Source organism: Narcine bancroftii, chromosome 11, assembly GCF_036971445.1.
Source record: "Narcine bancroftii isolate sNarBan1 chromosome 11, sNarBan1.hap1, whole genome shotgun sequence".
NCBI classification, from domain to species: Eukaryota; Metazoa; Chordata; class Chondrichthyes; order Torpediniformes; family Narcinidae; genus Narcine; species Narcine bancroftii.
The window spans coordinates 67,075,874-67,101,513 of NC_091479.1; the positions used below are offsets into that span (position 1 = coordinate 67,075,874).

Sequence of the window (25,640 nt, forward strand, 5' to 3'; positions counted from 1 at the left end):
TTTCTCCAGCACTTAAGTGCAGAATCACAAATTGGAGGAACAGCACCTTATATTCAAAGAGATGGGCATCAATATCGGCCTCCAATTTCCGTTATTCCCCTCCGCTGGTATCTCTCTTGCCCTCGTCTCTTTGTCGTCCATCCTCCAGCTCCCCACCCCCTTCCCTTCCTTCTCCTACAGTCCTCTCCCCCCTCACTTCTTAGCTTCTTTCTCTTCTACTCTTCCCCCCCCAAAAAAAAACCACCGTGTCCACCTATTCTCTCTTACCTTAGTCTATGCTCATCCCCCTTCTCCTATCTCTTCCCCCACCCCATCCCTTTTATTTGGGTGTCCACCTGATTTTTAACGCGCTCAAGGAAGGGTGCATGCTCGATAGGTCAATTCTGTTTTACTTTCTATGCTGAGTTTCTCCAGAACCTTTGATCCTTGCAGCAAGGGAAGACATATGTGTGCCCAGTGAAGATTACGGGCAGCACAGTTACCACAACTCTATTACAGTGTCAGCCACCCGGGTTTGAATCCAGCACTGTCTACAAGGAGCTTATATATTCTCCCTGCAGCTACCTGGGTGCTCCAGTTTCCCCCCACGTTCCAAAGACACATGGGCTTTGTAGGTTAATTGGGACCTGAAGGCTCATGGGCCGGATGGACCTGCTACCATGCTGTATCTCTAAAAATTAGGTGATTTAAAAAAAAAAATCCTTTTTTTTATAAAATCTGTATTTAAAAATTAGATGATTAAATTGAAGAGGATTATTGGGAATAAACAATTAAGACCATAATGAGTAAAATAGGCTTTGGATGGATTGTTTTTCTATTGTTGGGCTATGTTGTCTTTGACATTGTCCTTTTTAAAACTTTTATCTTCTACAGAAGTCGGTTCCAAGGAGGAAATGTGCAGCGTGCAAGATTATTGTGCACACAGTGTGCGTGGAGCAGTTGGAGAAGGTAAGGAGCTATCTGTTCTCTGGAATTAGTTCCATACTTACCGGTCAATGTGGTGGGGAATGTGCTAAGAGAAGCTGGAGTGTCCCAGCAGGTCAAGCAGCGTACATGGAGGGAGATGGTCAAGCGATGTTTCAGGCTGGGACTCCTTATCGAGACTAAAGTGGAAAGGGGAGAAAGTGGGCATTAAAAAAATGGGGGAGGGTCTGGGGAGTGGCGAAGAGGTGATGGGATACTGGAGCAAGTGCAGGTGGGAGAGGTGTGCAGATGACGACAAATGTGGGAAGGTTCAAGGGGCTTGAGTACAGGAGTGGGAAAAGGATGGGTAGAAACAGTGGAAGAGGAAATGGGAGAGGCAATTTTGAAACTATCCAACCTACTTGTTTGCTGATTCACATTTCCCATTTGCCTGAAATTTAATCATGAATAAAACTCCTGAGGAAAGTGATTCTGTTCCATGGGATGTTACAGTTCCTTTCCCTCCATGGAGTCTGTTATTAAAACATTCGGTAGACTGCAGCTAAACTTGTATGTTTGTATTCTGAGGCAGTGCCCTCTGGTTCCAGACTCTTCCTATCACAGGAAACATCCTCTCCACATCCACTCTATGTAGCCCTTTTAATATTCGGTAGGTTTTGATCTCGCCCTCATCCTTCTAAATTCCAACACCATCAAACACTCCTTGTATATTAACCCCCTCGTCCCCAGGATCATTCTTGTAAACCTCCCCTTGTTCCTTTCCAACACCAGCTCAACTTTCCTTAGATATGGGGCCAAAAACTGCGCGAAATGCTCCCAATCCCTTGTAAATCTGCAACATTTATATTTGGTTCCTTTCAAAATTAATAAGCCTTCAAGATTATTTTATTGTCATGTAATAAAACTGAAAATGTAATATTTACATGAAATTTCCTTTGCCATCAGCAGAAATTTCCCAGCACCTCTTACAGTCAGATAAAGAAAACAAAAGATAATTCCACCCCCCCACCCCCCTGCCGAGTCACCGAGTGTCCATGGATTTTCCTCCAGTGCTCCCGCAGCCTCCGCAGATTCCTGAGCAGGAATTTTCCCCAAATGGAGGGGATTCCCCACCCTGAATTTTCCCCAAACTGAGGGGATTCCCCAACCCCCTGTGGTCCCACTGTTCCTTGTTCTTCTTTACCACCCCTTCCCTTCTCTGACTTTTCTTCCCCTCCCTCAGTGCTCTCCCCCTCCACCTCAAACACCCTTCGTACATCGCACCCTTTTGACTTTAGATTCAAAGCGATGGCCACCTGAGCTCCAGATCCCAACCTCTGACGTGATCAGGAAGCTGTCAGCACCCTCTTGGCTCCAGTTCCTGGTTCCCCTTCAGCCAGTCTCGAACCAGCCTCCACCATTTTGCAGCCTGATGCAAGTTCCCTTGACTACATTCGCCACCAGCCTGCAACCTGTGTGGTTCCTTGCACCAAGCCACCTACAGCCCGCTGACTGTGTGCCCTTCAGCCTTGGAGCCTCTCGCTCGGCCGCCGCCATGCTCACTATCCCCATGGGTTGTCTACTCTGCTTCTCCTTCTGAAGCAGGGGGTGCCTCCCTGTTTTTCTGGTGCGCTGCGCCAGCACTCCTCTTCCCCGGAGTCTGCAACCCCTTGTGGCTGCTGCCGAAGACAGGCTTCGCCATCTTGAGCCCAGACTCCGAGGTTGCAGGATTTTAAAATACCGTCTGCTCCTTTAACAGGCTGCTTAAAGCCTGTACGGAGCAGAAGGCAGTCGGACTGGGCGGGTGAACCTTCCGGGGATGCACATAGTCTCTGCTTCCTGTTCTCCACAGGACTTTGTCAGCGGCAGTGCTGCCATTACAGCAGCCCAAAGAGCAGGCCGCCATTTTAAAAAATATTTAGGAAATCCTGTACTAGGACTCCCAGGTCCTTTTGGGTCTCCGCTTTCTGAATTTTCTCCCCATTTAGAAAATGGTCCATTTCTTTATTCTTTCCAGCAAAGTGCCGACCATACACTTCCCTACACTGTATTCTATCTGCCATTTCTTTGCCCATTCTCCCAACCTATCTAACTTCCTCTGCAGACTCCTTGCTTGATCAACACCACTCACCCCTCCTATCTTCATATCATCCACAAACTTGGCCACAAAGCCAACAACGCTGTCATCTAAATCATTTGCATACAAAATGAAAATCAGCAGGCCCATCGCGACCCCTGTGGAACACCACCTGTCACTGGCCGCCACCCAGAAATGGGCCCCTTTATCCTTTGCTTTCTGCCCGTCAGCCAGTACTCGTACCTTTCCCGTAATACCATGTTTGCCTAACTCAATTAGCAACCTCGTGAGCGGCACCTTGTCAAAGCCAATTTGAAACTCCAAATAGATAACAGTCACTTACTCTTTTGTCCGACCCACTCGTTACTTGCTCAAAGAACTAGAGCCTTTTTTTTTAAAGTTACAACACGATAGAAGCCGATCCCGGCCATGCTGCCCAATTCCCATCAATTAACCAACAACTCCGTACGATGTTTGGAGAGTGGAAGGAATCCAGAGCACCTGGGGAAAACTCATGCAGGTCACAAGGAGAACGTTCAAATTCCTTACAGACAGCGCCGGATCCGAACCCGGGTGACGCTAACTGTGTCGCCCAAAGCAAGATCTCCCCTGAAGGACACCACGCTGACTAGGCCTGCTTAATCTGGTGTCAAGAACCCCAACCTCATCTTTAATAATGGAATTTAGAATCTTGCCTACCACTAAAGTCAGGCTAACTGGGCCTGTAGTTTCCTGTTTATTGCCTCTCTCCCTTGGAGTGATGACAGCCATCCTGTGTTGTCAGTGAACAGTGCACTTGAATGGGCAGAGCAGCTGTCCAAGTGGATTAAAAACAGCATATCCCTCTTGTGGAAAATCCCAAGCCAGAATGCAATAAATGCATTAAATAATTAGTTGATTTTATATTTTTTGGGTTTCTCTGAAGCTCTTTCAAGGATGAGCTTGGATGATGGACTGCGGAGAAACACAACCTAATATTGTCCTTGTTTAATTTTTAACCTTCCTTTAGATAAGCTTCCGTTGTAAGCCAACCTTCCGAGAAGGGGGCAGTCGTTCTCTTCGAGAGGTAACGTAAAAGACCTACAAACACAAACTCTGATTGTGCACATTTTTGGGGGGTGGGGAAGGGAACAACGTTGAACAGAGCCTCCTGCTGCAGGGTAATTGGATGTTTTTCAGTGGAGCCAGAAGCTTATACTGAAGCCACAGTGAATGGACACAGTGCATTTGGCACATTCATTGTTGGTGATACTAATAGGTCAGGGATTACCTTCACTGCTCATTCAATTAACTATGGGCGAGTGAATCACTAGTTCGGAGTTACAGTAGCCTTTGTAAAAGGATCTCAAATTCTCTCCAGCATAACTGGGAGCCCTGGAGCTTGGAATGGACAGGTGTGCAGCTACGCATCTCGTGGGAGCACAGGAGGTGGCAGGCATCAAAGAGGTGATGGAATCCACCTACACTCGTTGTCCCTGAAAGGGACTTTCTTTTGCTTTTCGTCCTTATCTTGATCAGGGCACTGGATTAGTGGTGCGTCTTTGTGTGTCTTTACAGGGTATTTTTGTGTGATGGTAAAGTGAAGGCAAGGCAGGATTGAGTTGTAAAGGTGTCCGCGGCTGAACAATAACTTGAGGCTGGCCAGTGAGTGCACCACCGTGACCCAGCAATATTCCTGGGCCAGTGTGTGCACCACAGTGACCCAGCAATATTCCTGGGCCAGTGTGTGCACCGCAGTGACCCAGCAATATTCCTGGGCCAGTGTGTGCACCACAGTGACCCAGCAATATTCCTGGGCCAATGTGTGCACCGCAGGGACCCAGCAATATTCCTGGGCCAGTGTGTGCACCACAGTGACCCAGCAATATTCCTGGGCCAGTGTGTGCACCGCAGGGACCCAGCAATATTCCTGGGCCAGTGTGTGCACCACAGTGACCCAGCAATATTCCTGGGCCAGTGTGTGCACCACAGTGACCCAGCAACATTCCTGGGAGAACAAGGAGTTTGATACTGGGATGATAAAGAGTCGGTGAATGTGTGGCTGAATTTTGTGAATTAGTTTTGCATAATACGATGGTACAACTTGCTTAATGTGGCACAAGAAGCAAAGCTGAGGCCACAGACTAGCTCCCACAGAGTAATCCCATCAGTCCTGTCCTTGCTTCGAATGCCATCAACCACCCCGCCCCCACCTCCCTTGATATGTGTGCCACTCACCTGCACGAGGGGTAATTCACAGCCATCAATTGTGCTTCTACCCATCGTGGGAATGTGGGAAGAAATCTGAGCACCTGGGTCGCTGGAGCAGGAAACCACAGCAGTGTGCAGGTCAACCCGCGTGCGGCTGTAGGCAGGTGTCCTGTGGGTTCCATCGGGTCACTGTATGAAGCACAGGCAGCTAAACGTAGATGCTGTGGCAGCTCCAACTCGGGGCCCGCCATCCGAAGGCCTCAGACTGTCAGAGACTGGCCTCTGGGAACCGGGAATCATCGTCCTAACGATTAAGGTGGTCTATGAGTGGGAAGGGAAGGTTGAGAATCTTTGCTCTAGACCCAATTGTAACTGGAATATTTTGCTTCAGGAAAAATTGTCATTGGCCCATTTCCTTTGGAGTTCTGAAACCGTGCACATAACGAGTCAATGAGGTACAATTAAAACAGTGGTTTACAACCTTTTTCTTTCCACCCACAAACCAGTAATCCCTTACTAATCACAGAGCACCTATGGCATAGGGATTACTTAAAGTGGTATATGAGTGGAAAGAAAAAAGTCGAGAACCATTGTGTTACGTCATGGACCACCCAGCAATAGAAATTCACCAAAACAAAGGATTCTTCAAAACAATTTTTATACTAACTATTAATGATATAATATCTTAAATCTAAACTTAACCCCAACTATGCGCAAATGTGCGTGTGTGTCTGTGTGTGGGGATTACCCAAACCATTACAGCTTAGGCATGATTCTGAAAAGTCGATTTCAAAGGTCAGACTTAAAAATCTTGTGTTGAAACACAAAATCTTTTAAACTGATGTTTAGAAGTAATTATGGAGTAGGAGAGACTAGACTTCTCAAAACTCACAAATTCTTGTTGAGTTGCTTCATATGAATGATTTTTCACAATTCCTCTCTTCCTTGCTTAGAGGTTATGGGACTTGTGATTTCCATGATGTTTCCATGAACCCAGGCAAGGGTTAAACGAAATGACCATCAAATGGTCACGATCCAAATGCAAGAATGATCTTTTTTTCTTTACCCAGATATGGGTCAGTCAAAAGTGACCATTACAATGAGCATAGCAAATCACTACTCTAACAAGGAGAAGCAGCAAAAGTGACCATCTTCCCCAAAGTCACTTTAATTCCGACTCTCCAGCTGACTTTCTGATGAATTAAAATGCTTTCTTCAAGTGTCTTAATCACTTGACTGACTTGAGCAATTCTGGTTCAGTTTCAATTTCCCAAAATATGGCAGGTGGCCATATTCTTGAGTAAACATTCTTTGTTGTAGCATTTCAATTGAACAATAATAATGCTGTTTACAGCTTTGAATCTAGGTGCCTTTGTGTCTGTTAAAAATATTATCTGTGAGTGTTTTCTCTGTTCCACCCGCAAAATAACTTTAAAAAATAACATATAGCAGAAGCCTGCAACGATCGCCTCTCCACCACATAGGTGATCTCGATGTTCTCACTCTCCTCCTGCGTCTGAGATCTGTCCCACGTAAGCAACCTTCTGAACTAATGCGCCCTACTACTTCCGTCCGTTGCATCAGTGGCAACCGGCAATTGCTCCCAACACAGGTAAGTACATGACCACAACAACAAGAGCAGCATGTTCTTGTGGGCCAAAATGGCCTGTTACCATGCTGCATGTCTAATTTTTTTAAATTAAAATGTTTTTATAAGCGGGTTGATTGAAAACTGGACCTGTCCAACTGGTGATCAGCACCAATAGGAGGAAAACAGTTGCTTTGAGGAGGAGCGGATGGGGTTTTATTCTTGTTGTGTAACATCCAACCTTGAACACTGAAGTTTTGAAGTCGTGCGTGTGTGTGATCTCTTCAGCAGAGCTTTGTCAGACATCACTGGGTGCACCGACGTCGTCAGGAAGGGAAATGCAAGCAGTGCGGGAAGGTACGTATCATCCCTTCGCTGCCTCTCCTTGTTACTGCTGCTCACCACTTGTCACCCCGCTGTGATATTCCAAACCTGGTTCTCTCTGAAGCCAAGGTTTCAGTGGTGCCTGTGGAATCTTTCCAACACACGGCATTTCTGTATGACTGATAGGGAGTGAAGGGCATGAATGCAGGCTCTTGTCCCTAGGCTGACAGGTTATTCTTTACTGGCCTCTGACTGGAGCTGCTGTTACCCTATCATGTGGATTCCTTGGTGAAATAATAGGTTGAAATTACAGTCTGAGTGTCCACGTGAATTATTGTAGCTCCTCAAAGCTTACTTCTGGGTTATTCTTTTGGTTCTTCTCTTGCTCTCATGCCCAGCTCCATAGCTGTTTGGATTTGGTTCCATGAAGGCATGGGTTCTGTCCCACGCTCTCACACGTGGCAGCCCAAACAGCTCTTGCCAAAGGCGGGGAGAGGGCTTCTGAAAACAAACACTCGAGGAGTTGAAAATGCTCCCAGAGATTTTTTTTTCTGGAGAAGCCTCTTGCAGAACGAGCTTTTTCAGGATGCTTGTGATTTTAGGAGGGCATCGATGTAATGCGAGAGGGAGGAACTTCAAGGGGAATCTGAGGGGGATTTATTTTACACAGAGAGCGGTTGATATCTGGAATGAGCTGCCAGAGGAGATGGACTCCGATACAATTACTAAGTTTAAGAGGCTTAAAAAGGCAAATTGGATTAGTGTGGACAGGCAAAAGGTCAGTATGATGTGGTAGGTCCAAGGTCTCTGACACCATGACTCTGTTTTGCAGGGTTTCCAGCAAAAGTTTTCGTTCCACACGAAGGAGATCATAGCCATCAGCTGCTCCTGGTGCAAGCAGGCAGTGAGTAGCAACGGCAGTTGTCTATCGTGGTGGTTGGATGAAGAGCTGTCACCCCACCTCTCTGTTGCCTGGTTGTGAGAGACGGCTTGGGGAGCAAGTTTGAGACACCAATGAAAATATACTTCACTGAGCATTGTTTGTGCAGGAAATGGTAACCTGAATTGTTAGTGAGGTGGGATCAGGAGAGAGGGGGGGAAACTTGTATTATAATCAATGCCCCCCCCCCCCCCACCATCCAGTAACACAAAGAGTGAGCCCAACACTGGATATCAGGATCTCTACTCGGATTCAAGACAGCAGCGAATATCTGCAAAACATTTTCTTTTCCGCCGAGTCATGCTTGGATCGAGAGATCTTGGTGACTTCATGATCTCTGACTTCAGTCCCACTAGTAGATGGGAGGATCTGTCTGCACTTTCATATCCGTGTCTAGTTATCTATATTGATGCTGCCCAGCTTGTAATTGACTCACTCATCAGTTAGTTCTTGGATTGTGTGGCCAAGCTCTTCACCCTGGGGACTCAAGCCTCATCGTAAGAGGAGCGCAGTTAATGTTCCATTGCCACTGTGTAAGGTATCTCTGCATTAACTCTTCAACTTTGCACAAACTGACCTGGTAATTCATTTAAAAAACAGAATATCCAGGGCTCGCTGTGATAGCTTTGAAACCACTGGCTTTAACCAAAGGTTGAAACGTGTCAGAAACAACTGGTGGAATGTTGTCTCATATTGTGATCATTAAAGCCAGCGGCTATTCCCAGCTCATTTCCGCTCCATTCAGAGGAACATTCACTGGAAAGAGATCAATTCAGATGAACCTTATTTCAATATTAGTGGTCTTTCTGCACTCTTGTGGGTGCAAGGTGAGGAATAGTTCTCTGTGTCCAAGGATTTGCTCTTTTGGACACCAGTGGTCCAGGATAAAATGAAACCCACTCGTGAATGAGTTCTGATTCCACACTTGGACACTTGCTTGAATCACCCTTACCAGATGCAAATCAGAAATACTCAGCAGCATCTCTGGAGAGAGGAAAGGGGTTAACTTTATGTGTCACATGATAGAACAGTGAGATGGCTTCTTCTGTGAGTAGTCTAACTGGCTATCACTGGCATTCGTACAGCTTGGAGAAGATCATAACTTTCAGAGCAGAGGTACAATCAGTAAACGTTCCGGGCCAACTGTTTTACACCCACTCTCATTGAGGAGTGCTCGGTCAAAGGGGAATGCTTTTTAAAACTATTTAGCTAACTTTCGTCAAACTTCTTCTTCTGTTTCAGTTTCACAATAAAGTGACATGTTTCATGTTGCATCACATCGAGGAGCCTTGTTCGCTAGGCGTGCATGCGGCAGTCATTATTCCCCCAACGTGGATAATAAAGGTGAAAAAACCACAGGTATAAAGCACAGAGCACCTGTCATGTGCCTCATCTCCATTCTCAGTATTCTCTGTTTGGGGTTCAACATCATTGGGGAGCCTCCATACGAGGTAGGGTTGTCACCCTATCAAGTTCAACAGCACCATGACCATGTTCAGAAATATCCTGGTCCAAGTCAACCACGATATTTAATGACTTCACCAGCACGTCATTTTTGTGTGTGGCATTATGCTTTGGCTGACATGAAAGTGTTGAACATTTCTTTTTAAAGGGATAGGATATTGGAATCGGTTTTGTTGATGACCATTCTGCATGTCCTTTTGATGAGAATGTGTTACAAGCGTTTCACTTTGAAAGAAAGCATGAGCATGGTTGAATAAACAAGTTGATATGATGCATGGATAATTCTGACCCGCGTGATTGTCGGCTGTTGTTGCAAACCAGGTTGGTAGAGAATATATATGCAGATCCTGTAATGCCAGCGATCAGAATATTCACCATAGTGGGATTTATTTGACTTAAACATTGACTGGAAATCAGCAGAGGGGAAGTGGAGATAGAACAATATTGTTGCTTGCTCAGTTTGTTGAATAATTGGTTATTCTCCCTTTTGCCACATCACAAGGCCTATATTTAAGTCTTTCTGGTGAATGCTTGATCAAGGTAGCTACTCTTTAACTTTTCTCTTGATGCTATAAACTAACTCCCTGGCCTCTACCATGTCAGGTCAAGATGCTTTAATGGACAGCAGGCACTTGGACTCTTGTTTGCAACTGCAGTTAAGGGAATTGGACTGAATCTTCAGTTCCAGTGATCTCCTTGATGATCTTCACTCCATCAGAAGTGGTGGATCTTTGCACAATGTTGAATTCTAACTCCACAGCAAACGAAACACAGGCAGCAAGATGCAGACAGCATTGGGAGAAAAATGTCCAGCCCTGATGGAGGGTCTCAACCTGAAGCCTTGATTTATCCCTCTCACCTCCCTAGATGCTGCTTGACCTGTTGGATTCTTCCAGCTTTGCTTTTTTTGGCTCCAGATTCCATCATCTGCAGGGTATTTTGTCAACAATCAAGCAGAGGATGGTAAATGGTGGGCAATGCACCCCATCTCTGAGGGCAATGAGCCCCAACCTGAAGTAACATGGCTCAAAAGTGCCAAAAAATGCATATCTCAAACCACTACCATTTTAGGCTTCACCACCAATGTCCTGGCCTTTACTACTGCCTGGACCAAGTAAAGCTCCAGTATCTGGAATTTAAGCAACCGGCAACCTCAAGCAATCGGGAAAAAAAATTGAGGAAAGTAAATAAAAAATTAAATAACTAAGAACAAATAAATGGTAAAAACTATCCAAGTTTAAAATTGGTGCACCTTGCCGTTAGTCTGTCAATCCACCACTCGCACGCCAGATGACACCTACAGCTAGTTCCTCCCTTGAGATTCAATGTAATCAAACAGATTCTGTTTTGCAGGACATTATTTTGGACAAATTCCCCCCCCCCCAACCATTACCTTGCTGAAAGAAAAACAAGCAGGCAGGCGTAAACCTGTAGTGCATACCCTTAAGCAGAAGATGGAGGTATGTAAGAGACTGGAAAAAAGGTGAAAGTCGGACAATGCTTATGGTGGAATTTAGCATTGGCTCATCAACCATCTACGACATTAAGGACCAGTCCCAGAATGCGAAGCAGTTTTATATGAAGACTGACACTGATAAAAGGGTTGAGTGACGTCACACCCTTCCTACCTCCAAGGTGGACTTATTCGACCAGGCTCTTTTTGAATGGGTTCATTTGAAAAGGTCAGAAGGTGATGATGTTTCAGGGTCCATGTTGCAAGAAAAGGGAAGGTTCCACAAGAAGATGAATATTGAGACACGGTGTTCTTTTTCAAATGACTGACTTAGCAGATTCAAGATTTGTCATGAAATCCGTATAATTAGGCTTGCCTGGTGAGCAGAAATCAGAAAATCGTGAGGCTGCGGACAAGTTTTAATTAGGTTGTGTAAGAGTAAATCTCAAGCAACCATAAAATACATGTAACTGGCATCTACCAATTCTCATAGGTGCAGAATACTGTACAATGGCTTCAAAACCAGATCAACCACTGGGCACTTTCCAGCAAGTGGGTAACCAATCTCCTCATCACCTGTCCATCTCCTACAAGCCATAATGATCCATAGCCCACGTGGCTTGATGTGTTCTCTAAAACCTCAGCATCAACCAAGTCAAGGTTGCCGAAATTTTGAAACCTAATGCCTTCACTCCCTCCTCTGTTGGCATACACTGATGGAGATGTTATAAAAGTGCACTACGATTACTCACCCAGGCGATTCCGACATCTCCTTCCAAACCAGTAACCTCTTCCTCCTGGAGGCACTAGGGCTTTGGGCTCTGGGGAACCCCACCATCCATGGCTACAGATTGTCCTACATTATGTGCTGAGGTTTCATTCCTGGATCTCCCTCGGCAGGTGGAGCTGCATCAAGTACCATCATGTCAAGAGTAATCAGAGTTGGACAACTCCCAGCCCACTGAATAGAACCATTGAACACTGCAGCATAGAAACAGACCCTTTGGCCCATCTAGTCTGTGTCAAACTATTCTGCCTGGTCCCATCAACCTGCACCTGGTCCCATAGGCCTCCCATATCCTGGAAGTGAATGTTTAAAATCATTCCAGATGAGAGTCCTGGTGTTACTTTCTGCTTTCATCATGGGGCATTGCCTCTCACTGTGTTCACTGTTGAACTACTAAGATTGAGTGGATTCATAGGACTCGGGGCGCGTCTTGAGATTGCAAGCTTCTTTACCATTGATTCAAACTGGCCAAGGTTATTAGGTGTCAGCCTGACTGAATTATGAGGCAGTTCTAGATGATTATGTACTACAAGTATGTGACCTGCTTTCACAATGCTGCCTCTACTCCAGAGTTCAGTCCCACAGTAGTTATTGACAATGATGCAACCGTGCCCAGGGCACCTTTTCAGTCAGTTAAGTTGTGATGTGTGCATCATCTATGGGACCAATGAGCTAGAGCAGAATAAGATTATAAGTCTTAGGAGCAAAATTAAGCCTTTTGGCTATCTACCCCACCATTCAAAACACTCCTCCTCTCAACCCTATCCTCCTGTCTTTTACACACAGCTTTTTCTGCCCTTACCAATGACGAACCAATCAACCACCACTTGAAATCTACCCAATCACAGCCTCCCACAGGTGTCCGTGGCAACAAATCCCACAGATTCACTTTCTCAACCCCCCTCCCCCACCCCACCACCTTGGCTGCATGTTCAGCTCTCCGTGCCCATGGAAACACAAAATGGAAGCCGAAAGAAGCCATTCAGCCCCTCTTTCCTGCTCCTCTGCCTGTTCAGGACTGATTCAATCTGCTGCCTTCCTGCATTTTCCTAAATTCCTTTTAAATATTCAAAAATCGACCAAACTCTGTCTTGAATATCCTGGGTAACTGCAGATGGCCAGATCTTTTCTGCAGAGTTTCCAAGATTTCCCACCCTCTAAGTGATGAATTTTCTCCTCAAACCTTTCCTAAGCTGCCTGTTTCATAGCTCGTCTGTCTCATTGAGAACCCTCTCTTCTTCTGAGTTCCCGAGGGTGTGGGCTCAATCAATTTGCTCTCTCCTCATCGGCCCTGTACCCTTAATAAACCTGGCTTAAATATGACAGAAGGCGGAGGACATAAAGCTCCCACAATAGTAATACATTGTGGGAGCTTTAAGTTGTGGGGCAGCACAGTTGGCATAGTGGTCAGCACAACGCTGTTACAGCACCAGCGATCGGGACTGGGGTTCAAATCCCATGCTGTCTGTAAGGAGTTTGTACGTTCTCTCCGTTTCTGTGTGGGTTTCCTCTGAGGAGTCTGGTTTCCTCAAAACGTACCAGGGGTGTAGGTCAATTGGGGGTGATTGGGTAGCATGGACTTGAGGGCCAAATGGGCCTGTTGCTGTGCTGTATCTCTAAATTTTAAAAATTCTTCCCCTAAAACCATTCATTATCGTAGGCATCAGCCAAAGGTTAGAAAAAAAACCCAGTGAACTTGTACGCCAGGAGATAATACCTTGCGATGCTCGGTTTAGAAGTAATATTGGATTGAATTTTGGTCATTTTGAGCAAACAAAAACACTTGCTCTGTGAAAATGAGAAATTGCTAAATTCGGTCTATTCTGCCAGATATTTTGCACGTGGCGGTCATCAATTGTTGTACAATGCTGTAGATCTCCATGACTCCAAAGCGACTAGAAATCCGTTACAGGATGGTGGGAACACTGATTGGCAGCACCTGTGGAAGGAGGGGATGATCTGTTCTGACAGGACCACTTAAAAAAACTCTTCCCAGCCCAGCCACACTCTCCCCATCTTCCGCTGGAACAAGATGCGTGGGGGTGGGGTGGGGGAGGGTGGTGTGACAACACACCTCCAGATTCAAGGACAAGTTCTTCAAAAGCTGTCCCCGAGGAGTTTCCAGAGGGGGCCCATGGCCCTGCTTTGGCCCTGCTTTGGGAGGGCCAGTCCTCCAACAACCCCACCCCCCCACCCCACCACCCACTGGTGTTAGCAGACCCCTGATTCCAGCTCATAGAGGCGGGATCTGGCGGCTGTTTTTTGAGGATTGTCATCCTAATGGCCAGCACTCTTGAGTGAGTGGCTGACCAGCAGGTCAGCTCATCTAGTGCGGTGCACAGATGGTTGGGCAGTCAAAGCAACGCAGAACATGTCCTCAAAGTTAAACAGGAAAGTCAGCAGATGCTGGGGTCAAATCCAATACCCAAACATGCTGGAGAAACTCATCAGTTCATGCAACATCCATAGGAAGTTAATAGCAATAAATGCTTCAAGAATGTGGAAAAACAGATAGATGCCCAAATAAAAAGGTGATAGGGCAGTAAGAAGGGGTGGGGGGGGGGGGGGGGTGGTGCATAGGCTAACAGGTAAGAGGTAATAGGTGGATACAGAAGAAATATAGAAGTGAAAGTAGTTGAGAAGTGATGCAAGGTGATAGTATATGAGATGAAGGACCCAACTTTACCTCTCTCTCTCTCTCTCTCTCTCTTGTATATAATGCTATCTGACTTGATGAGGTCTGTCCTCCAGCAGTTCTTTGTTCGAGATTCCAGCATCTGCAGCTTTTGTGTTCCCCTTCGGCTATGTTTCTTCCCCTGGTTCTTCTTGTGGCTGCAATATGGCACCATGCCACTTGTCTCTATAAGTTGTCAGGTTGCAGGCCATTCTTGGCCGTGAGTAGGAAGTGAGTTTTGGTGGGAGGTCAGTATTTAGTGGGTACCACCTGGTTTGGGGGCAGGTTGGCTCAATGCCCCTCTGTGGTGCTTCAGGGGTAGGGAACACAGTGGTTCTGCCAGGTGGGCAGTGTGGATGAGGGCCATCATTGTGGATGGTATGTGGGTCCCCATTCAGATACTGGAGAGCTTGAGTGGTGGGTGTCTTGACCTTTTTTTTTGGTGAAGGAGGCTGCTCTTCTGTGTTCTGCTGAGAAAGCCCTCCAGAGTTGATGTTGGCAGATGATACTGGATGCTGTGATTGGGAAGTGCCTGCGATGGTGTTTCCCTGATTGAATCAAGTTGCTTCTATCCCTCTAGAACTCACTGAAGCAAAAGGAGAGCCTTTCAGAAGCTCCACTCATCACAGAAGTAATTTGTTTGCATCTTTTAGATGTTGGAGAGATAGCTTTGCAGAATCAAGAATGATGGTTCCCCACAGAAGGTTCAGGGTTGGAATTGGTCTCGCGGCCACTCTCATTGGACACTTATCCAGTTTGAGGTCCACGGTGACTAGAAATGTGGTGGAACGAGTAACGAAAGCCTTGTTGGTGATGGTCATGGGCAGGTACTTGTGATGTAACGATAATGCTACCTATGACCCTATTCAGAAGTTACCAAGCCCATAGGCACAGATTGTCCTTTGCCAAACTGCAAGGGTTTAAATGTGTCCAGGAAGTGTCTCTCTTCATGGCAACTGCTTTCTTTATCTGCTTCTTCAATTTTTTTTTTTAGTCGTACAGCCGGTATAGGCCATTTCGGGCCACGAGCCCATGCTACACAATTTACACCCAATTAACCTACACCCCCCAGTAAGTTTCGAATGGTGGGAGGAAACCAGAGCCCCCAGGGAAAACTGATACAGAGACAGGGAGAGCGTACAGATGTCTTATAGACAGTGCGGGATTCAAACGCTGGTCCTGATTGCTGCCGCTGCAAAGGTCTTCCCCTAACCACTACTTTCTTCTTCATGCCCCACTGGCAAGGGCAAAATTGGGGCAGACCATGGCAAAAGCAGACCTTTCCCTGGACTGAACTCCACTCCCTGACCCATCCAGGTGGAACGTTCCCCAGATCCCTGTACTTGTCCATTTCTGGGAGTGTGTGTCTAATTACCATTGCATTCTCCAGCACTTGCAACAATTTCCACAGAACAGAGGGACATTGGATTTGGGAGATGGCCCATTGGAGCAAGAACTGAATCTCATCCTGTGGTTGTCGGTGAAGGATGGAGTGATGCAGCTTGGGAAGTTCTCAAGCATCCATTCACACTCATCCCATTTCCTCTTCCACATTCCCTCCAACTGCCCACAGATTCTGCTTCCCTCCACCCTGCAACCAGGGCACAATGGCTAGTTAACCTCCCAACCCTCACATCTTTGAGGTGTGGGAAGAAACCAGAGAACCCAAAGGAAGGCCATGCAGACACAGGGAGAGTGTGAAACTCCCACAAAGAAAGGTAAAGGTTCCATTATTGTCACATAATACTACATTTATTTAGAATGTAACATACATGAAATTTTTAAACTTTGCCTACCGTAAGGAAGTCAGAGTCACTACTTTTGTCCTGTGAGACAGCACTGGGGATCAGGATCAAACTGGGGTCACCATTGAGATATCAGAACTCCTCGCTGCATAGCATTCACAAAGAGGGCCTTGTCATTATGGATAGGAGCATCAGAGGGTGATGGCCTGACTTGCAGCACACATAAACCCTTCACAGTCTATTCCCAGCACTGTTCCCTCTTACTTAAGCAGGGCCATGTGGAGTCATTGCCTGGTGTTGTGGGTTGCAGGGGGACTTCCCTCTTTTTGAGTAGAGATCATCCATCATATTGCGAATGCAATGGTGGCCTGAGCCAGGGACGGGAAGCATCAAGGTCACGACATCCCCACAGGTGGAGCACTCTGAGATTGACCCTGTGCCCTCAGCTCTGTCTGATCAGGTCACCTCTTGCCTTGGAAGTTTTAACTTCTGAATGTAGTTCTCCTTGGATATGGAGATGGGTACATTGCTCCCAGTATTTGTTTGTCCAATCTCCTTCGGTCTCCTCTGGGAAGGAGATGGCATAAGAGCTGGAGAACCAGAAAGGCTCCACAGCAGTACCCCATTGTCCCTTTACCTCAATGAGAGTAGAACTGTGATCCTGGCACCACAAAGTCTGGAGTCCTTTGGGCCATAGAGTTTTACAGCATGAATGCAGGCCATTTGGCCCCTTGTTCATACCAAGGAAGTTGTCTACAAAAGCTAGCCCCATATGCCTGTGTTCAGCTCATTTCCCTCTAAAACTTTTTTTTAATCCATTTTCTATTCTAAATGTCTTTTAAACATTGTAATTGTACCTGCGTTTCCCACTTCCTCTGCCAGCTCATTCCAAATGCCCCACCACTCTCTGTGTGGAAACATTGGCCCCTCCAGTCCCTTTCAACTCTCTTCCCTTCTCACTTTAAATCTATGCCCTCTTGCTTTAGATTCTCCTACCCCGAGAAAAGGACAATGTCTATAGCCCTTGTCATTTTATAAATGTTTCTAATGCCCCACTCAGTTTCAGTGCAGGGAATTATTCTGCCCGGTTGGGTCAGGGAATGGTGTTCATTCCAGGGAAAGTGCCGCTTTTGCCATGGTCTGCCCCAATTTCGTCCTTGCCTGTAGGTTGTGAAGAAGGAGAAGATAAAGGAGATAGCAGCTACCCATGAAGAGAGACCCTCCCTTGACACGTTTATCTGCCCCCCCCCCCCCCCCCACCCCCGCAGTCTGGCAAAAGACCATCTGAGCCTATGGGCTTGGTAACTTCTGAATGGAGTCTTAAGTGGTGTTATCATTGCATCATGAGTGTCTGCCCATGACTATCGCTAACAAGGCTTTCATGGTTTCACCATTCATTGCTTGTTCAACCACATTTCTGGTCAAAACCTATCCAACTTTTCCTTATAACTCAGACCTGCCAGGTGGGACAAGGTTTGACTGTACAGACCACTATTCTTGGTCCTGTGTGTCTTTTCTGCACCTTTTCCAGCTTAATTACTTCTTTTCTCCAGCGGAATGACCAGAACGACACACATTACTCCAAGTATTTTCTCACCAACATCTCATACAGTTGTAACATGACATCCTAATTCATGTACTCACTGCCCTAACCAATGAAGTGAACTGTCCCAATGCCTTCTTTACCAACCTATTTACCTATGAAGCCTCTTTCATGGAACAATGTACCTATGCCCCAAGGTCTTTCTGTTCTGTAAGCCTCTCCAGAGCCCAATTGTTTACCCTGCCTTGGTTTAACCTATCAAAGTTCAACAGCTTACACTTGTCCGAGTTAAGTGCCATCTGCTCTTCCTTGGCTCACTTTCCCAGTTGATCTAGATCCTGATGTAATCTTGGATCACCTTCTTCAATGTCAATTCTATTACCAATTTCTGGGAATCAACCAACTTACCTTAGTAACTACATAGTCACCCAAATCATTAAGAAATGTGACAAACAGCATTCCATGAGTCCCCGTGACACAAAACAGGCCACAGGCCTCAAATCTGAATAATGACCCTCCTCTACCACTCTGTCTGACCAATCAAATCACTTCTATATCCAATTGGCCAGCTCATCACGAATCCCATGTGATCTGACATTCTGGACTAGCCTACCATATGGGGCTTTGCTAAAGTCCTTGTATGTAACATCCACTGCCTTGCCATCATGAATCCTCTTGGTCACCTCTTCAAAGACCTCAGTCAAATCCATGAGCCATTATTGCCCACTTTCTTCATCGTCACTGAGTCTGAATTGTGGAACTCCCTCCCTAACTCTGATGCGGGTTGGGGTCCTCTCACCGAAGAACTGCTGCACCCAATTACTCAACCCTACCATTTTCGGGGGCAATTTGTGACAGGGTCTTAATACTGTAAACAGAAGTAAACCAAAAGGGCAGTTGTTACACATGCAAAATGTATTAGCAGCTAGTTGATTGTGTACATCTCGGAGAAGCCTCTGTACAAAGCACCAAAGATGATAAATACAGTTATTTTGCTGATCCAAATGAAAATCTGTGGCATTAAACTGGAGAAGGTTGATTGTCTTTTTCAACAAAATTTAATGGGATTAATATTATCTGACAAGGTGAACATGGCACTAGGGAGGCACAGGGATGTGGGGTGATAACAGGTAGGCAGCTTTCACTCTGTGCGTTACTCTGTGGGTAGTGACAGGCTGTCACAAGGCAGCAATCAGCACCCATGGTGACATCCTGTTTCTCACTTTCTCACCGTTGCCTCTGCACAGAACTCCTTCAAGTCTTCAAGTAGAAGGAAAAAGAGGACATCATTGAAGAGAAAAACCAGCAGGAAAGGAGCAGACGTGAGTCAGGCAAAGGAACTGGTTTATGCTTCGTTGCAGAGAGAGACACAGCGAGGGACGATCGTTTTAATTTCCCTTGAGTCGTGCCTCGCGGTTGCTGTGGCAGCAGCTGCGTATGTGAGGCCCTTGGCTCATCACCAGAAACAGATATTGTCACTAGTCCAAGAGGTTTTGAACCCAGTGTGGCTGACATGCAGTGATGCATGATTCCAGCAAGATAACCATTCTAGCAAGAGAAAGGTAACTATTAAGCAATCCTGCCCATACTTGACTTTATTTAAGAGATTACAGTTGTTCACCTTGGAAATCTGTGGCTCCCAGGAAGGGGAGTGATCCAAGCAAGATCAGGTGGCAGTCTAACTGGTAGACTTAGATGGTTTCATACATTTGAATGCAGGTGTAAAACCTCTTGCTGCAGTTCAGTTAACATTTAAAATCACCATCTGAAAAGCTCAAACACGGAAAAATTACCCCACTCACCTTCAATAGTGCTTGGCACTAGCCCTTTCTGAGTTGCCAAAAGTTGTAGGAGCGAAAACTAGCAAAGCCTCGAAGATGTACACTCCCCAAGTAATCTGCGACAACATTGCCCGTGGATTTGGATCCTGGAAAAGGAGTGAACATTTAGGAGGCAGTTGACCATCAGATCGACCTCCCTTTATCTGCTCCTTGCATTACACGTTGATAGGTAGGTGCCCCCGCCCTGAGCCTCACCAGGTTCCTGAAGGGGAGCTTCCACTGTGGATCTCCTTGATGGTGAGCTGAACACTCCTCGGGTTTCATTTGGATCGTGCGCACCTGGACTGCCCCCCCCCCCCCCCAGATCGCGTCAATACTTTCAGCCCCCATCATACCGGGTGGGATCTGATCCAGATCTCAGGCTGATGGTAGCAGCAGCACCTAAAGGTAAGACATTTAAAGCCTACCTGCCTGACCTTGGGCCCTCCAGGGCGACTGAAGTCATTTGGCATTCCAAATCCATGTTCACCATCCACCTATCCCTGACGTTCACCTGCATCTCCCTCCCCCCCCCTCCCCCCCCCCACCCCATCTGCCTTCCCAGTCTGGTTGGCTCAATTGATGTACTTTTAGGCGAAGGACCTATTGCTGAGTAATGCCTCCAACGGGACTTGTAAACCAAACTTTTGAGAACCCAAATAGAAGTGCATGTTGTACAAGAACAGAATTAGGCTTGGCTGTGATAACTGCCTCCCTCAGCAAAGTAATCTGCCGACACACTGTCAAGGCTCCTTGAGTTATTAGGTCACAGGGTAGCAGAGATATTCCAGAATGGTACAACCTGCAAAATAAAGGGGAACTTTTCTGGGGTGGCGGAATAGTGAGAGTTGGATGGGGCATGAGGAAACAATTTGGCAGTCTGAGTCGGTCCATTGATTGATTATGGATAGGGACGAGGGTGGAATCAATTGAGGTTTCACCCTACATGTTGACAGTGTGCACAGCATGTTTGCCTCCTTGCGCACGTAGCGGCTCGATCACGCGTATTGCCCCTTGGAAGCGAACCACAGGCTACATTACCTTGAGGGAGACCTCATTAATCCTCTTCCCTCCATTTGGCAGGAAAGCAAGTGGAAGCCATTCGTTATCAAGCCCATTCCGTCACCCTTGATGAAGCCACTTCTGGTGTTTGTCAATCCAAAGAGTGGTGGAAATCAGGTGAGTGCGGGAGGAAGGTGAGAGACCTTGATGTGGGCCACCTAATGTCCAAACCTTGGATTGCCTTTTGAATATGCACGGTCTGTTTGCTGATCAGGTTACACAATTTGTTTCTCCATTCAAATCCCCATGGATTATTTGGAGACGAGAGTGCAGTGCTTGGATCTGGTCCAGGGCATAGACTAACCTATGGACCAACAGCCAGTGGGGTGGACCTTCCTCTCACCTCCCTCTGAAAGGACAGAACCTCCCTCTCCACTCTCAGACTGGGATTGGGATCCATGTCTATTTCCTCCTCATCCTACATTTTTACCACACCAAACTCTTGAACCTTTTGGACTTTTGGACTTGTGCTACTTTGACAAATATTTGGGGCCTTTTACTTAGCTCATGTGATAACAGTACCTGAAACAATCAACTCCCTTCTCAGGATGTGTCAGATCATTCAACTCAACAGATGGGTCAGGAGGTAGAAGATGTAATGGTATTGCTCCCAACTCACCTGTCTCAGGTGAGTGAGTATTGTGCCCTCTACTGGTGGCACACACACCGCAGAGTCACCACCTTTCCTTGACCCTTGTTGCTGGCAGTACACCTGTGTCGAAGCACAGTATGTGGGTCATCGCCATCTGTGGCCCTCCTAACTTGCGGTGACTCAGTGTGTGCCCGGCCTGAGCCTGATCGTTTTCTGTTGCTTCCCTTTGTACATGTGTTTATTTTGTGTATTTCTGTGACAGGGAAACAAGGTCCTCCAGATGTTCATGTGGTGTCTAAATCCAAGGCAAGTCTTTGACCTCTCACGGGGAGGACCGAAAGAAGCGTAAGTCTTTAACCAACGTGATGGGAAGCCTGCTGAACCTGTATGTGATTGTATCCACACCTAATTATACTGCCTAACCATGTGTATCACTCTCATAGCTATTGGGCTTGGACAAGATATTTCCTGAAGTTCCATTTTTCTAATAGGCTTCATGAACATCTCACCTCCCCATCTTGAGTCGAACTCCAATCATCTGACATGCTTAGGATTCTCTCAATACCCCAACACACTTAAAGTTCACTTTTTTATATATTGGGTGGCATTACAATAAATTTTCCAGTAAACTCTGTATGTTTGAAGAACTCCAATGAAACTAAAGGCTGCCCAGGAATAGGGAGTGGTGGGTGCCCGGAATGCATTGCTGGAGTGATGGTAAAACAAGGGCACCTTAGGGATAGGCACATGGATGCAAGAAGAGTGGAGGGTTATGGGTTGTGATGAAGGGAGGTGTTAGATTGAAGTTTATATGGGCTGGCAAAATACTGTGGGCTGAAGGGTCTGCATTCTGCTGCACTGGTCCATCCGGACCCCAACCACCCCCCCCCCCCACCCCCACCTTGAGTTTCCAGGGAGTACAGGATGGTGTGATCCACCGAAATGCGAGAACATCACCTGGAATTATCGAGATTTCTGAATAGTCAGATAAAGGATGATTGGAACAATTTAGTAAATCCACTGATCACATGAAGAGTGGGAAATTGGAAAGTTTTACTGTCATCAAATAATTGTGAGCTGATGTGGCTCTAGGCCTTCTGACAGTACACTTCTGATGAGGTTGCCCGCACTGCTTGCTGAACCACAACTTCCAACCCAACATAGAGTTGACTTTGCATCAGGTGCTTTGGAGATAGTTGGACTATTCCGAGTTTGTGTGTACACTTGTCTAATGGTTGATTACAGGATTAGAAATCCAGAGGTTGAGAGTTCAAGCACTGCCATGGCAAACTGGGAATCTCAACCCCTGGTGGAATATAATCATCCAAATGGAGAAGCTCCTGTTCCCCTCAAATTATGATCAAAGTTATAAAGATGCAGCCTTTTCACTCCTTGAGTGAGTAGCTGCACAGTATTTATATTTAATTCGGAGATAGACCACACTAATAGGCCCTTTTGGCCCACGCCACCTAAATAGACCCAATTAACATACTAACGCTGTACCTCTCTGGAATGTGGGAGGGAAATGGAGCACTCGGAGCAAACTCACGCAGGCACGGGGAGAAGGTAGATGTACCAACCCCTTACAGACAGCGGCAGATTTGAGCCTGGAATGCTGGCACCAAAGTAACGTTCTTCCATCCCTTGTTAGTTTGTTTGAGAATGTTTTTTTTCCTACTTGTCTGGATAACTACGAGTTAGAACAAAAAAACTGTAAACCAAGTCAGAAAATACTGGAAAATGTTTTGCAGGTCAGTGGAGAGAAAAACGGGCTTAACAAGGTCAGCAACCTTGCATAGAAAATGGTGAAGCAACATGCATCCAAAACGTTAACTCTGTTCCCCCTACAGTCATCGTCTGACCTGCTGACTGTTTCCAGCATTTTTTCTTAATTTTAATTTTAATAGAATTGGACCATTCATCCATTTAACCTGATTGTCACTGAGCATTCATTTTAGGATATACACAGCATAACCATTGACATTTAGTTAATCCTGAATAGTTAAACACTGGCCCTGAATAGAACCAACTGATTGAATCACTCATTCTTACTGGTGTGGGTATATCCAAAGATGTCAGTGCTCTCTGGAGAACTCATTGATGCTTCAAATAATGCTAGCCAGCTCGATGACTCAATATTACACAGTAAGTGGTAGGTGCCCTGAAGAACAGAGAGACCAAGGAGCACAAGTACATAATTCCACGAAAGTGGCAACTTGGGTAAACGGGGTGGCAAAGAAGGCAGTTTGCACATGTGCATTCGTCGGTCAGGCCATTGAGTACAGCTGCACAAGACGGTGGTGAGATTGTACTGTGCTCAGTTCTGTTCCCCCTGCTGTGGGAAAGATGTCATTGGGCTGGAAAAGGCTCTGAAAATAGGACTTGAAATATAAGGCGAGGCTGGGCTGGCTGGGACTTTTCACCTTGGATGGTGAGAGGTGGAGGTGCATAAGATCATGAGGGGCATTGACCGAGAAAGTAGTTTTATTCTTTGTTCCCAGGGTAAGAGGAGTCTAAAATTAGAGGGCACAGGATTAAGGTGAAAGGGAAAAGATTTAAAAGGAAGCTGAGGTGCATCTTTTCACACTGAGGGTGGGGATGAACTGTAAAAGGATGTGTTAGAGCCGGCTATAGTTGTAATATTTAAAAGACATTTAGACAGGCACATGGATGGGAAAGGTTTAAAGCAGGGGTGGCCAAACTTGCGATAAACTTCAGATGTTTGAGAGCTGCAAGACAGGAAAATATATTACATACACGATTTTATTCTTACCTGCATATTTTGTCACAAAATTTTTATCTAAATATTAAGAAATACAGATATATAATAATATTTATTCATGAATGTCATTTTTAAATTGCTCATTTGTATTAGTTTCAATAATCAAAAAGCACACATTATAGATACCAAATATTTTTAAAATCCCGTGATTACTGTGAGCCTCCATCTTGGCTGTGGGTCATTGAAAATCTGGCTGATTTGTTGTCAAGGCTGTACGAATTAACTCTGTCAGAAGTCAATTTGTAAGGATTACACGATGCTTTCGACTTCACAAACTTCATAACAGGGTACAGTGTGAAGCTGGCCGAGGGGTCGGGAGCTCTGGTGGGTGGGCGACTGGGGCCTAGGCGAGAGTCCACAGTCGAGGCGTCGGGAGCTCCGGACAGCAGGTGGTCTGGATCACACTTTCACTCCAATAATTTCACTGCCAGCATGTGCCATAATCACGCGATGGCAAGCCACATCCACTAAAACTACCACTGTGAGCACCGGCTCGTATGAATCCTGTCTTAGACAACATATTTCTGCGAGCTGCGCATTATATGTCAAAGAGCCGCATGTGGCTCATGAGCTGCGGTTTGGCCACCCCTGGTTTAAAGGGATGTGGGACAAAAGTGGGCAAGTGGGACTAGCTTAGACAAGTTGGGCAGAAGGGCCTGTTTTCGTGCTGTAAAACTAGTGGGGTAATACATTCAAAATTGGAAGCAGCAGACCAGTGGATTCATACAATTGGGCACTCCCATTTTAAATTAGACAAACAGCACAGTAGCAGGACATTTTGGCCCACTAGTCCGTGCCATCCAATTTAAACTCCATTAACCCACATCCCCGGTACGTTTTGAATGGTGGGGATGGACCCCCCAGGGAAAAACCCTTGCAGACATGGGGAGAACATACAACCTCCTTACAGACAGTGCAAGATTCGAACCCCGGTCTGGTGCCGATTGCTGGCACTGTAAAGGCATTGCGCTAACTGGCATGCCAATGGTGCCACCTATTCTTGGGGTATGGTGTGAGAGCAGATGGAAAATATGCCTGATGGAGCTGGATCTTGCCAAACATATCCATGCACAATCCTTCTGGCAAACACATGTGCCTCCAGAGCAGTCCCAGTTGGAGGTAGAGTGGGTCAGTAGAACCTGAGAGCCCAGCCTGACTCTCATTGCTCAGGAAGTGCTTTGAACCCCTCACTTATGACTGCAGGCTAATCCTTGGGGCCATTAACCGATAGCCATGGAAAACCAGCAGAAAGAGAGAGAGGAGAGGAGAGATGTGGTTGGTGCATCTTGTGCATCTGTGTGGCTGCAGCAAGTAAGAATTTTGGTGCAGCTAAGTTAAAATTTAAACTTTAGTCATACAGCACGGTAACAGGCCCTTCTGACCCACAAGCCCATGCTGCCAAAATACACCAATTAACCTGTACGTTTTTGAAGGGTGGGAGGAACGCGGAGAAAATCGATGCAGATCATGGGAAGAATGTACAAACTCGTCACAGAAAGCGCTGGGTTTGAATTTGGGTCACTACCTCTGTAATCTTTCTTCTTTGGCTTGGCTTCGCGGACGAAGATTTATGGAGGGGTATGTCCACGTCTGCTGCAGGCTCGTTGGTGACTGACAAGTCCGATGCGGGACAGGCAGGCACGGTTGCAGCGGTTGCAGGGGAAAATTGGTTGGTTGGGGTTGGGTGTTGGGTTTT

The 25,640-nt window shown here is 46.2% G+C and overlaps 1 protein-coding gene across 1 annotated transcript in view; it reads left to right on the forward strand.

The window, feature by feature from the left end:
* dgki (diacylglycerol kinase, iota) overlaps positions 1-25,640 on the forward strand; it is a 115,569-nt gene that overhangs the window by 6,859 nt on the left and 83,070 nt on the right. Inside the window, exons 3-10 of the mRNA XM_069903196.1 lie at positions 874-948; positions 3,990-4,046; positions 7,047-7,115; positions 7,915-7,986; positions 9,265-9,381; positions 18,936-19,010; positions 20,592-20,687; positions 21,425-21,507. Of these exons, the coding sequence (XP_069759297.1) occupies positions 874-948; positions 3,990-4,046; positions 7,047-7,115; positions 7,915-7,986; positions 9,265-9,381; positions 18,936-19,010; positions 20,592-20,687; positions 21,425-21,507 (644 nt within the window). The remainder of the gene's footprint in view (positions 1-873; positions 949-3,989; positions 4,047-7,046; positions 7,116-7,914; positions 7,987-9,264; positions 9,382-18,935; positions 19,011-20,591; positions 20,688-21,424; positions 21,508-25,640) is intronic.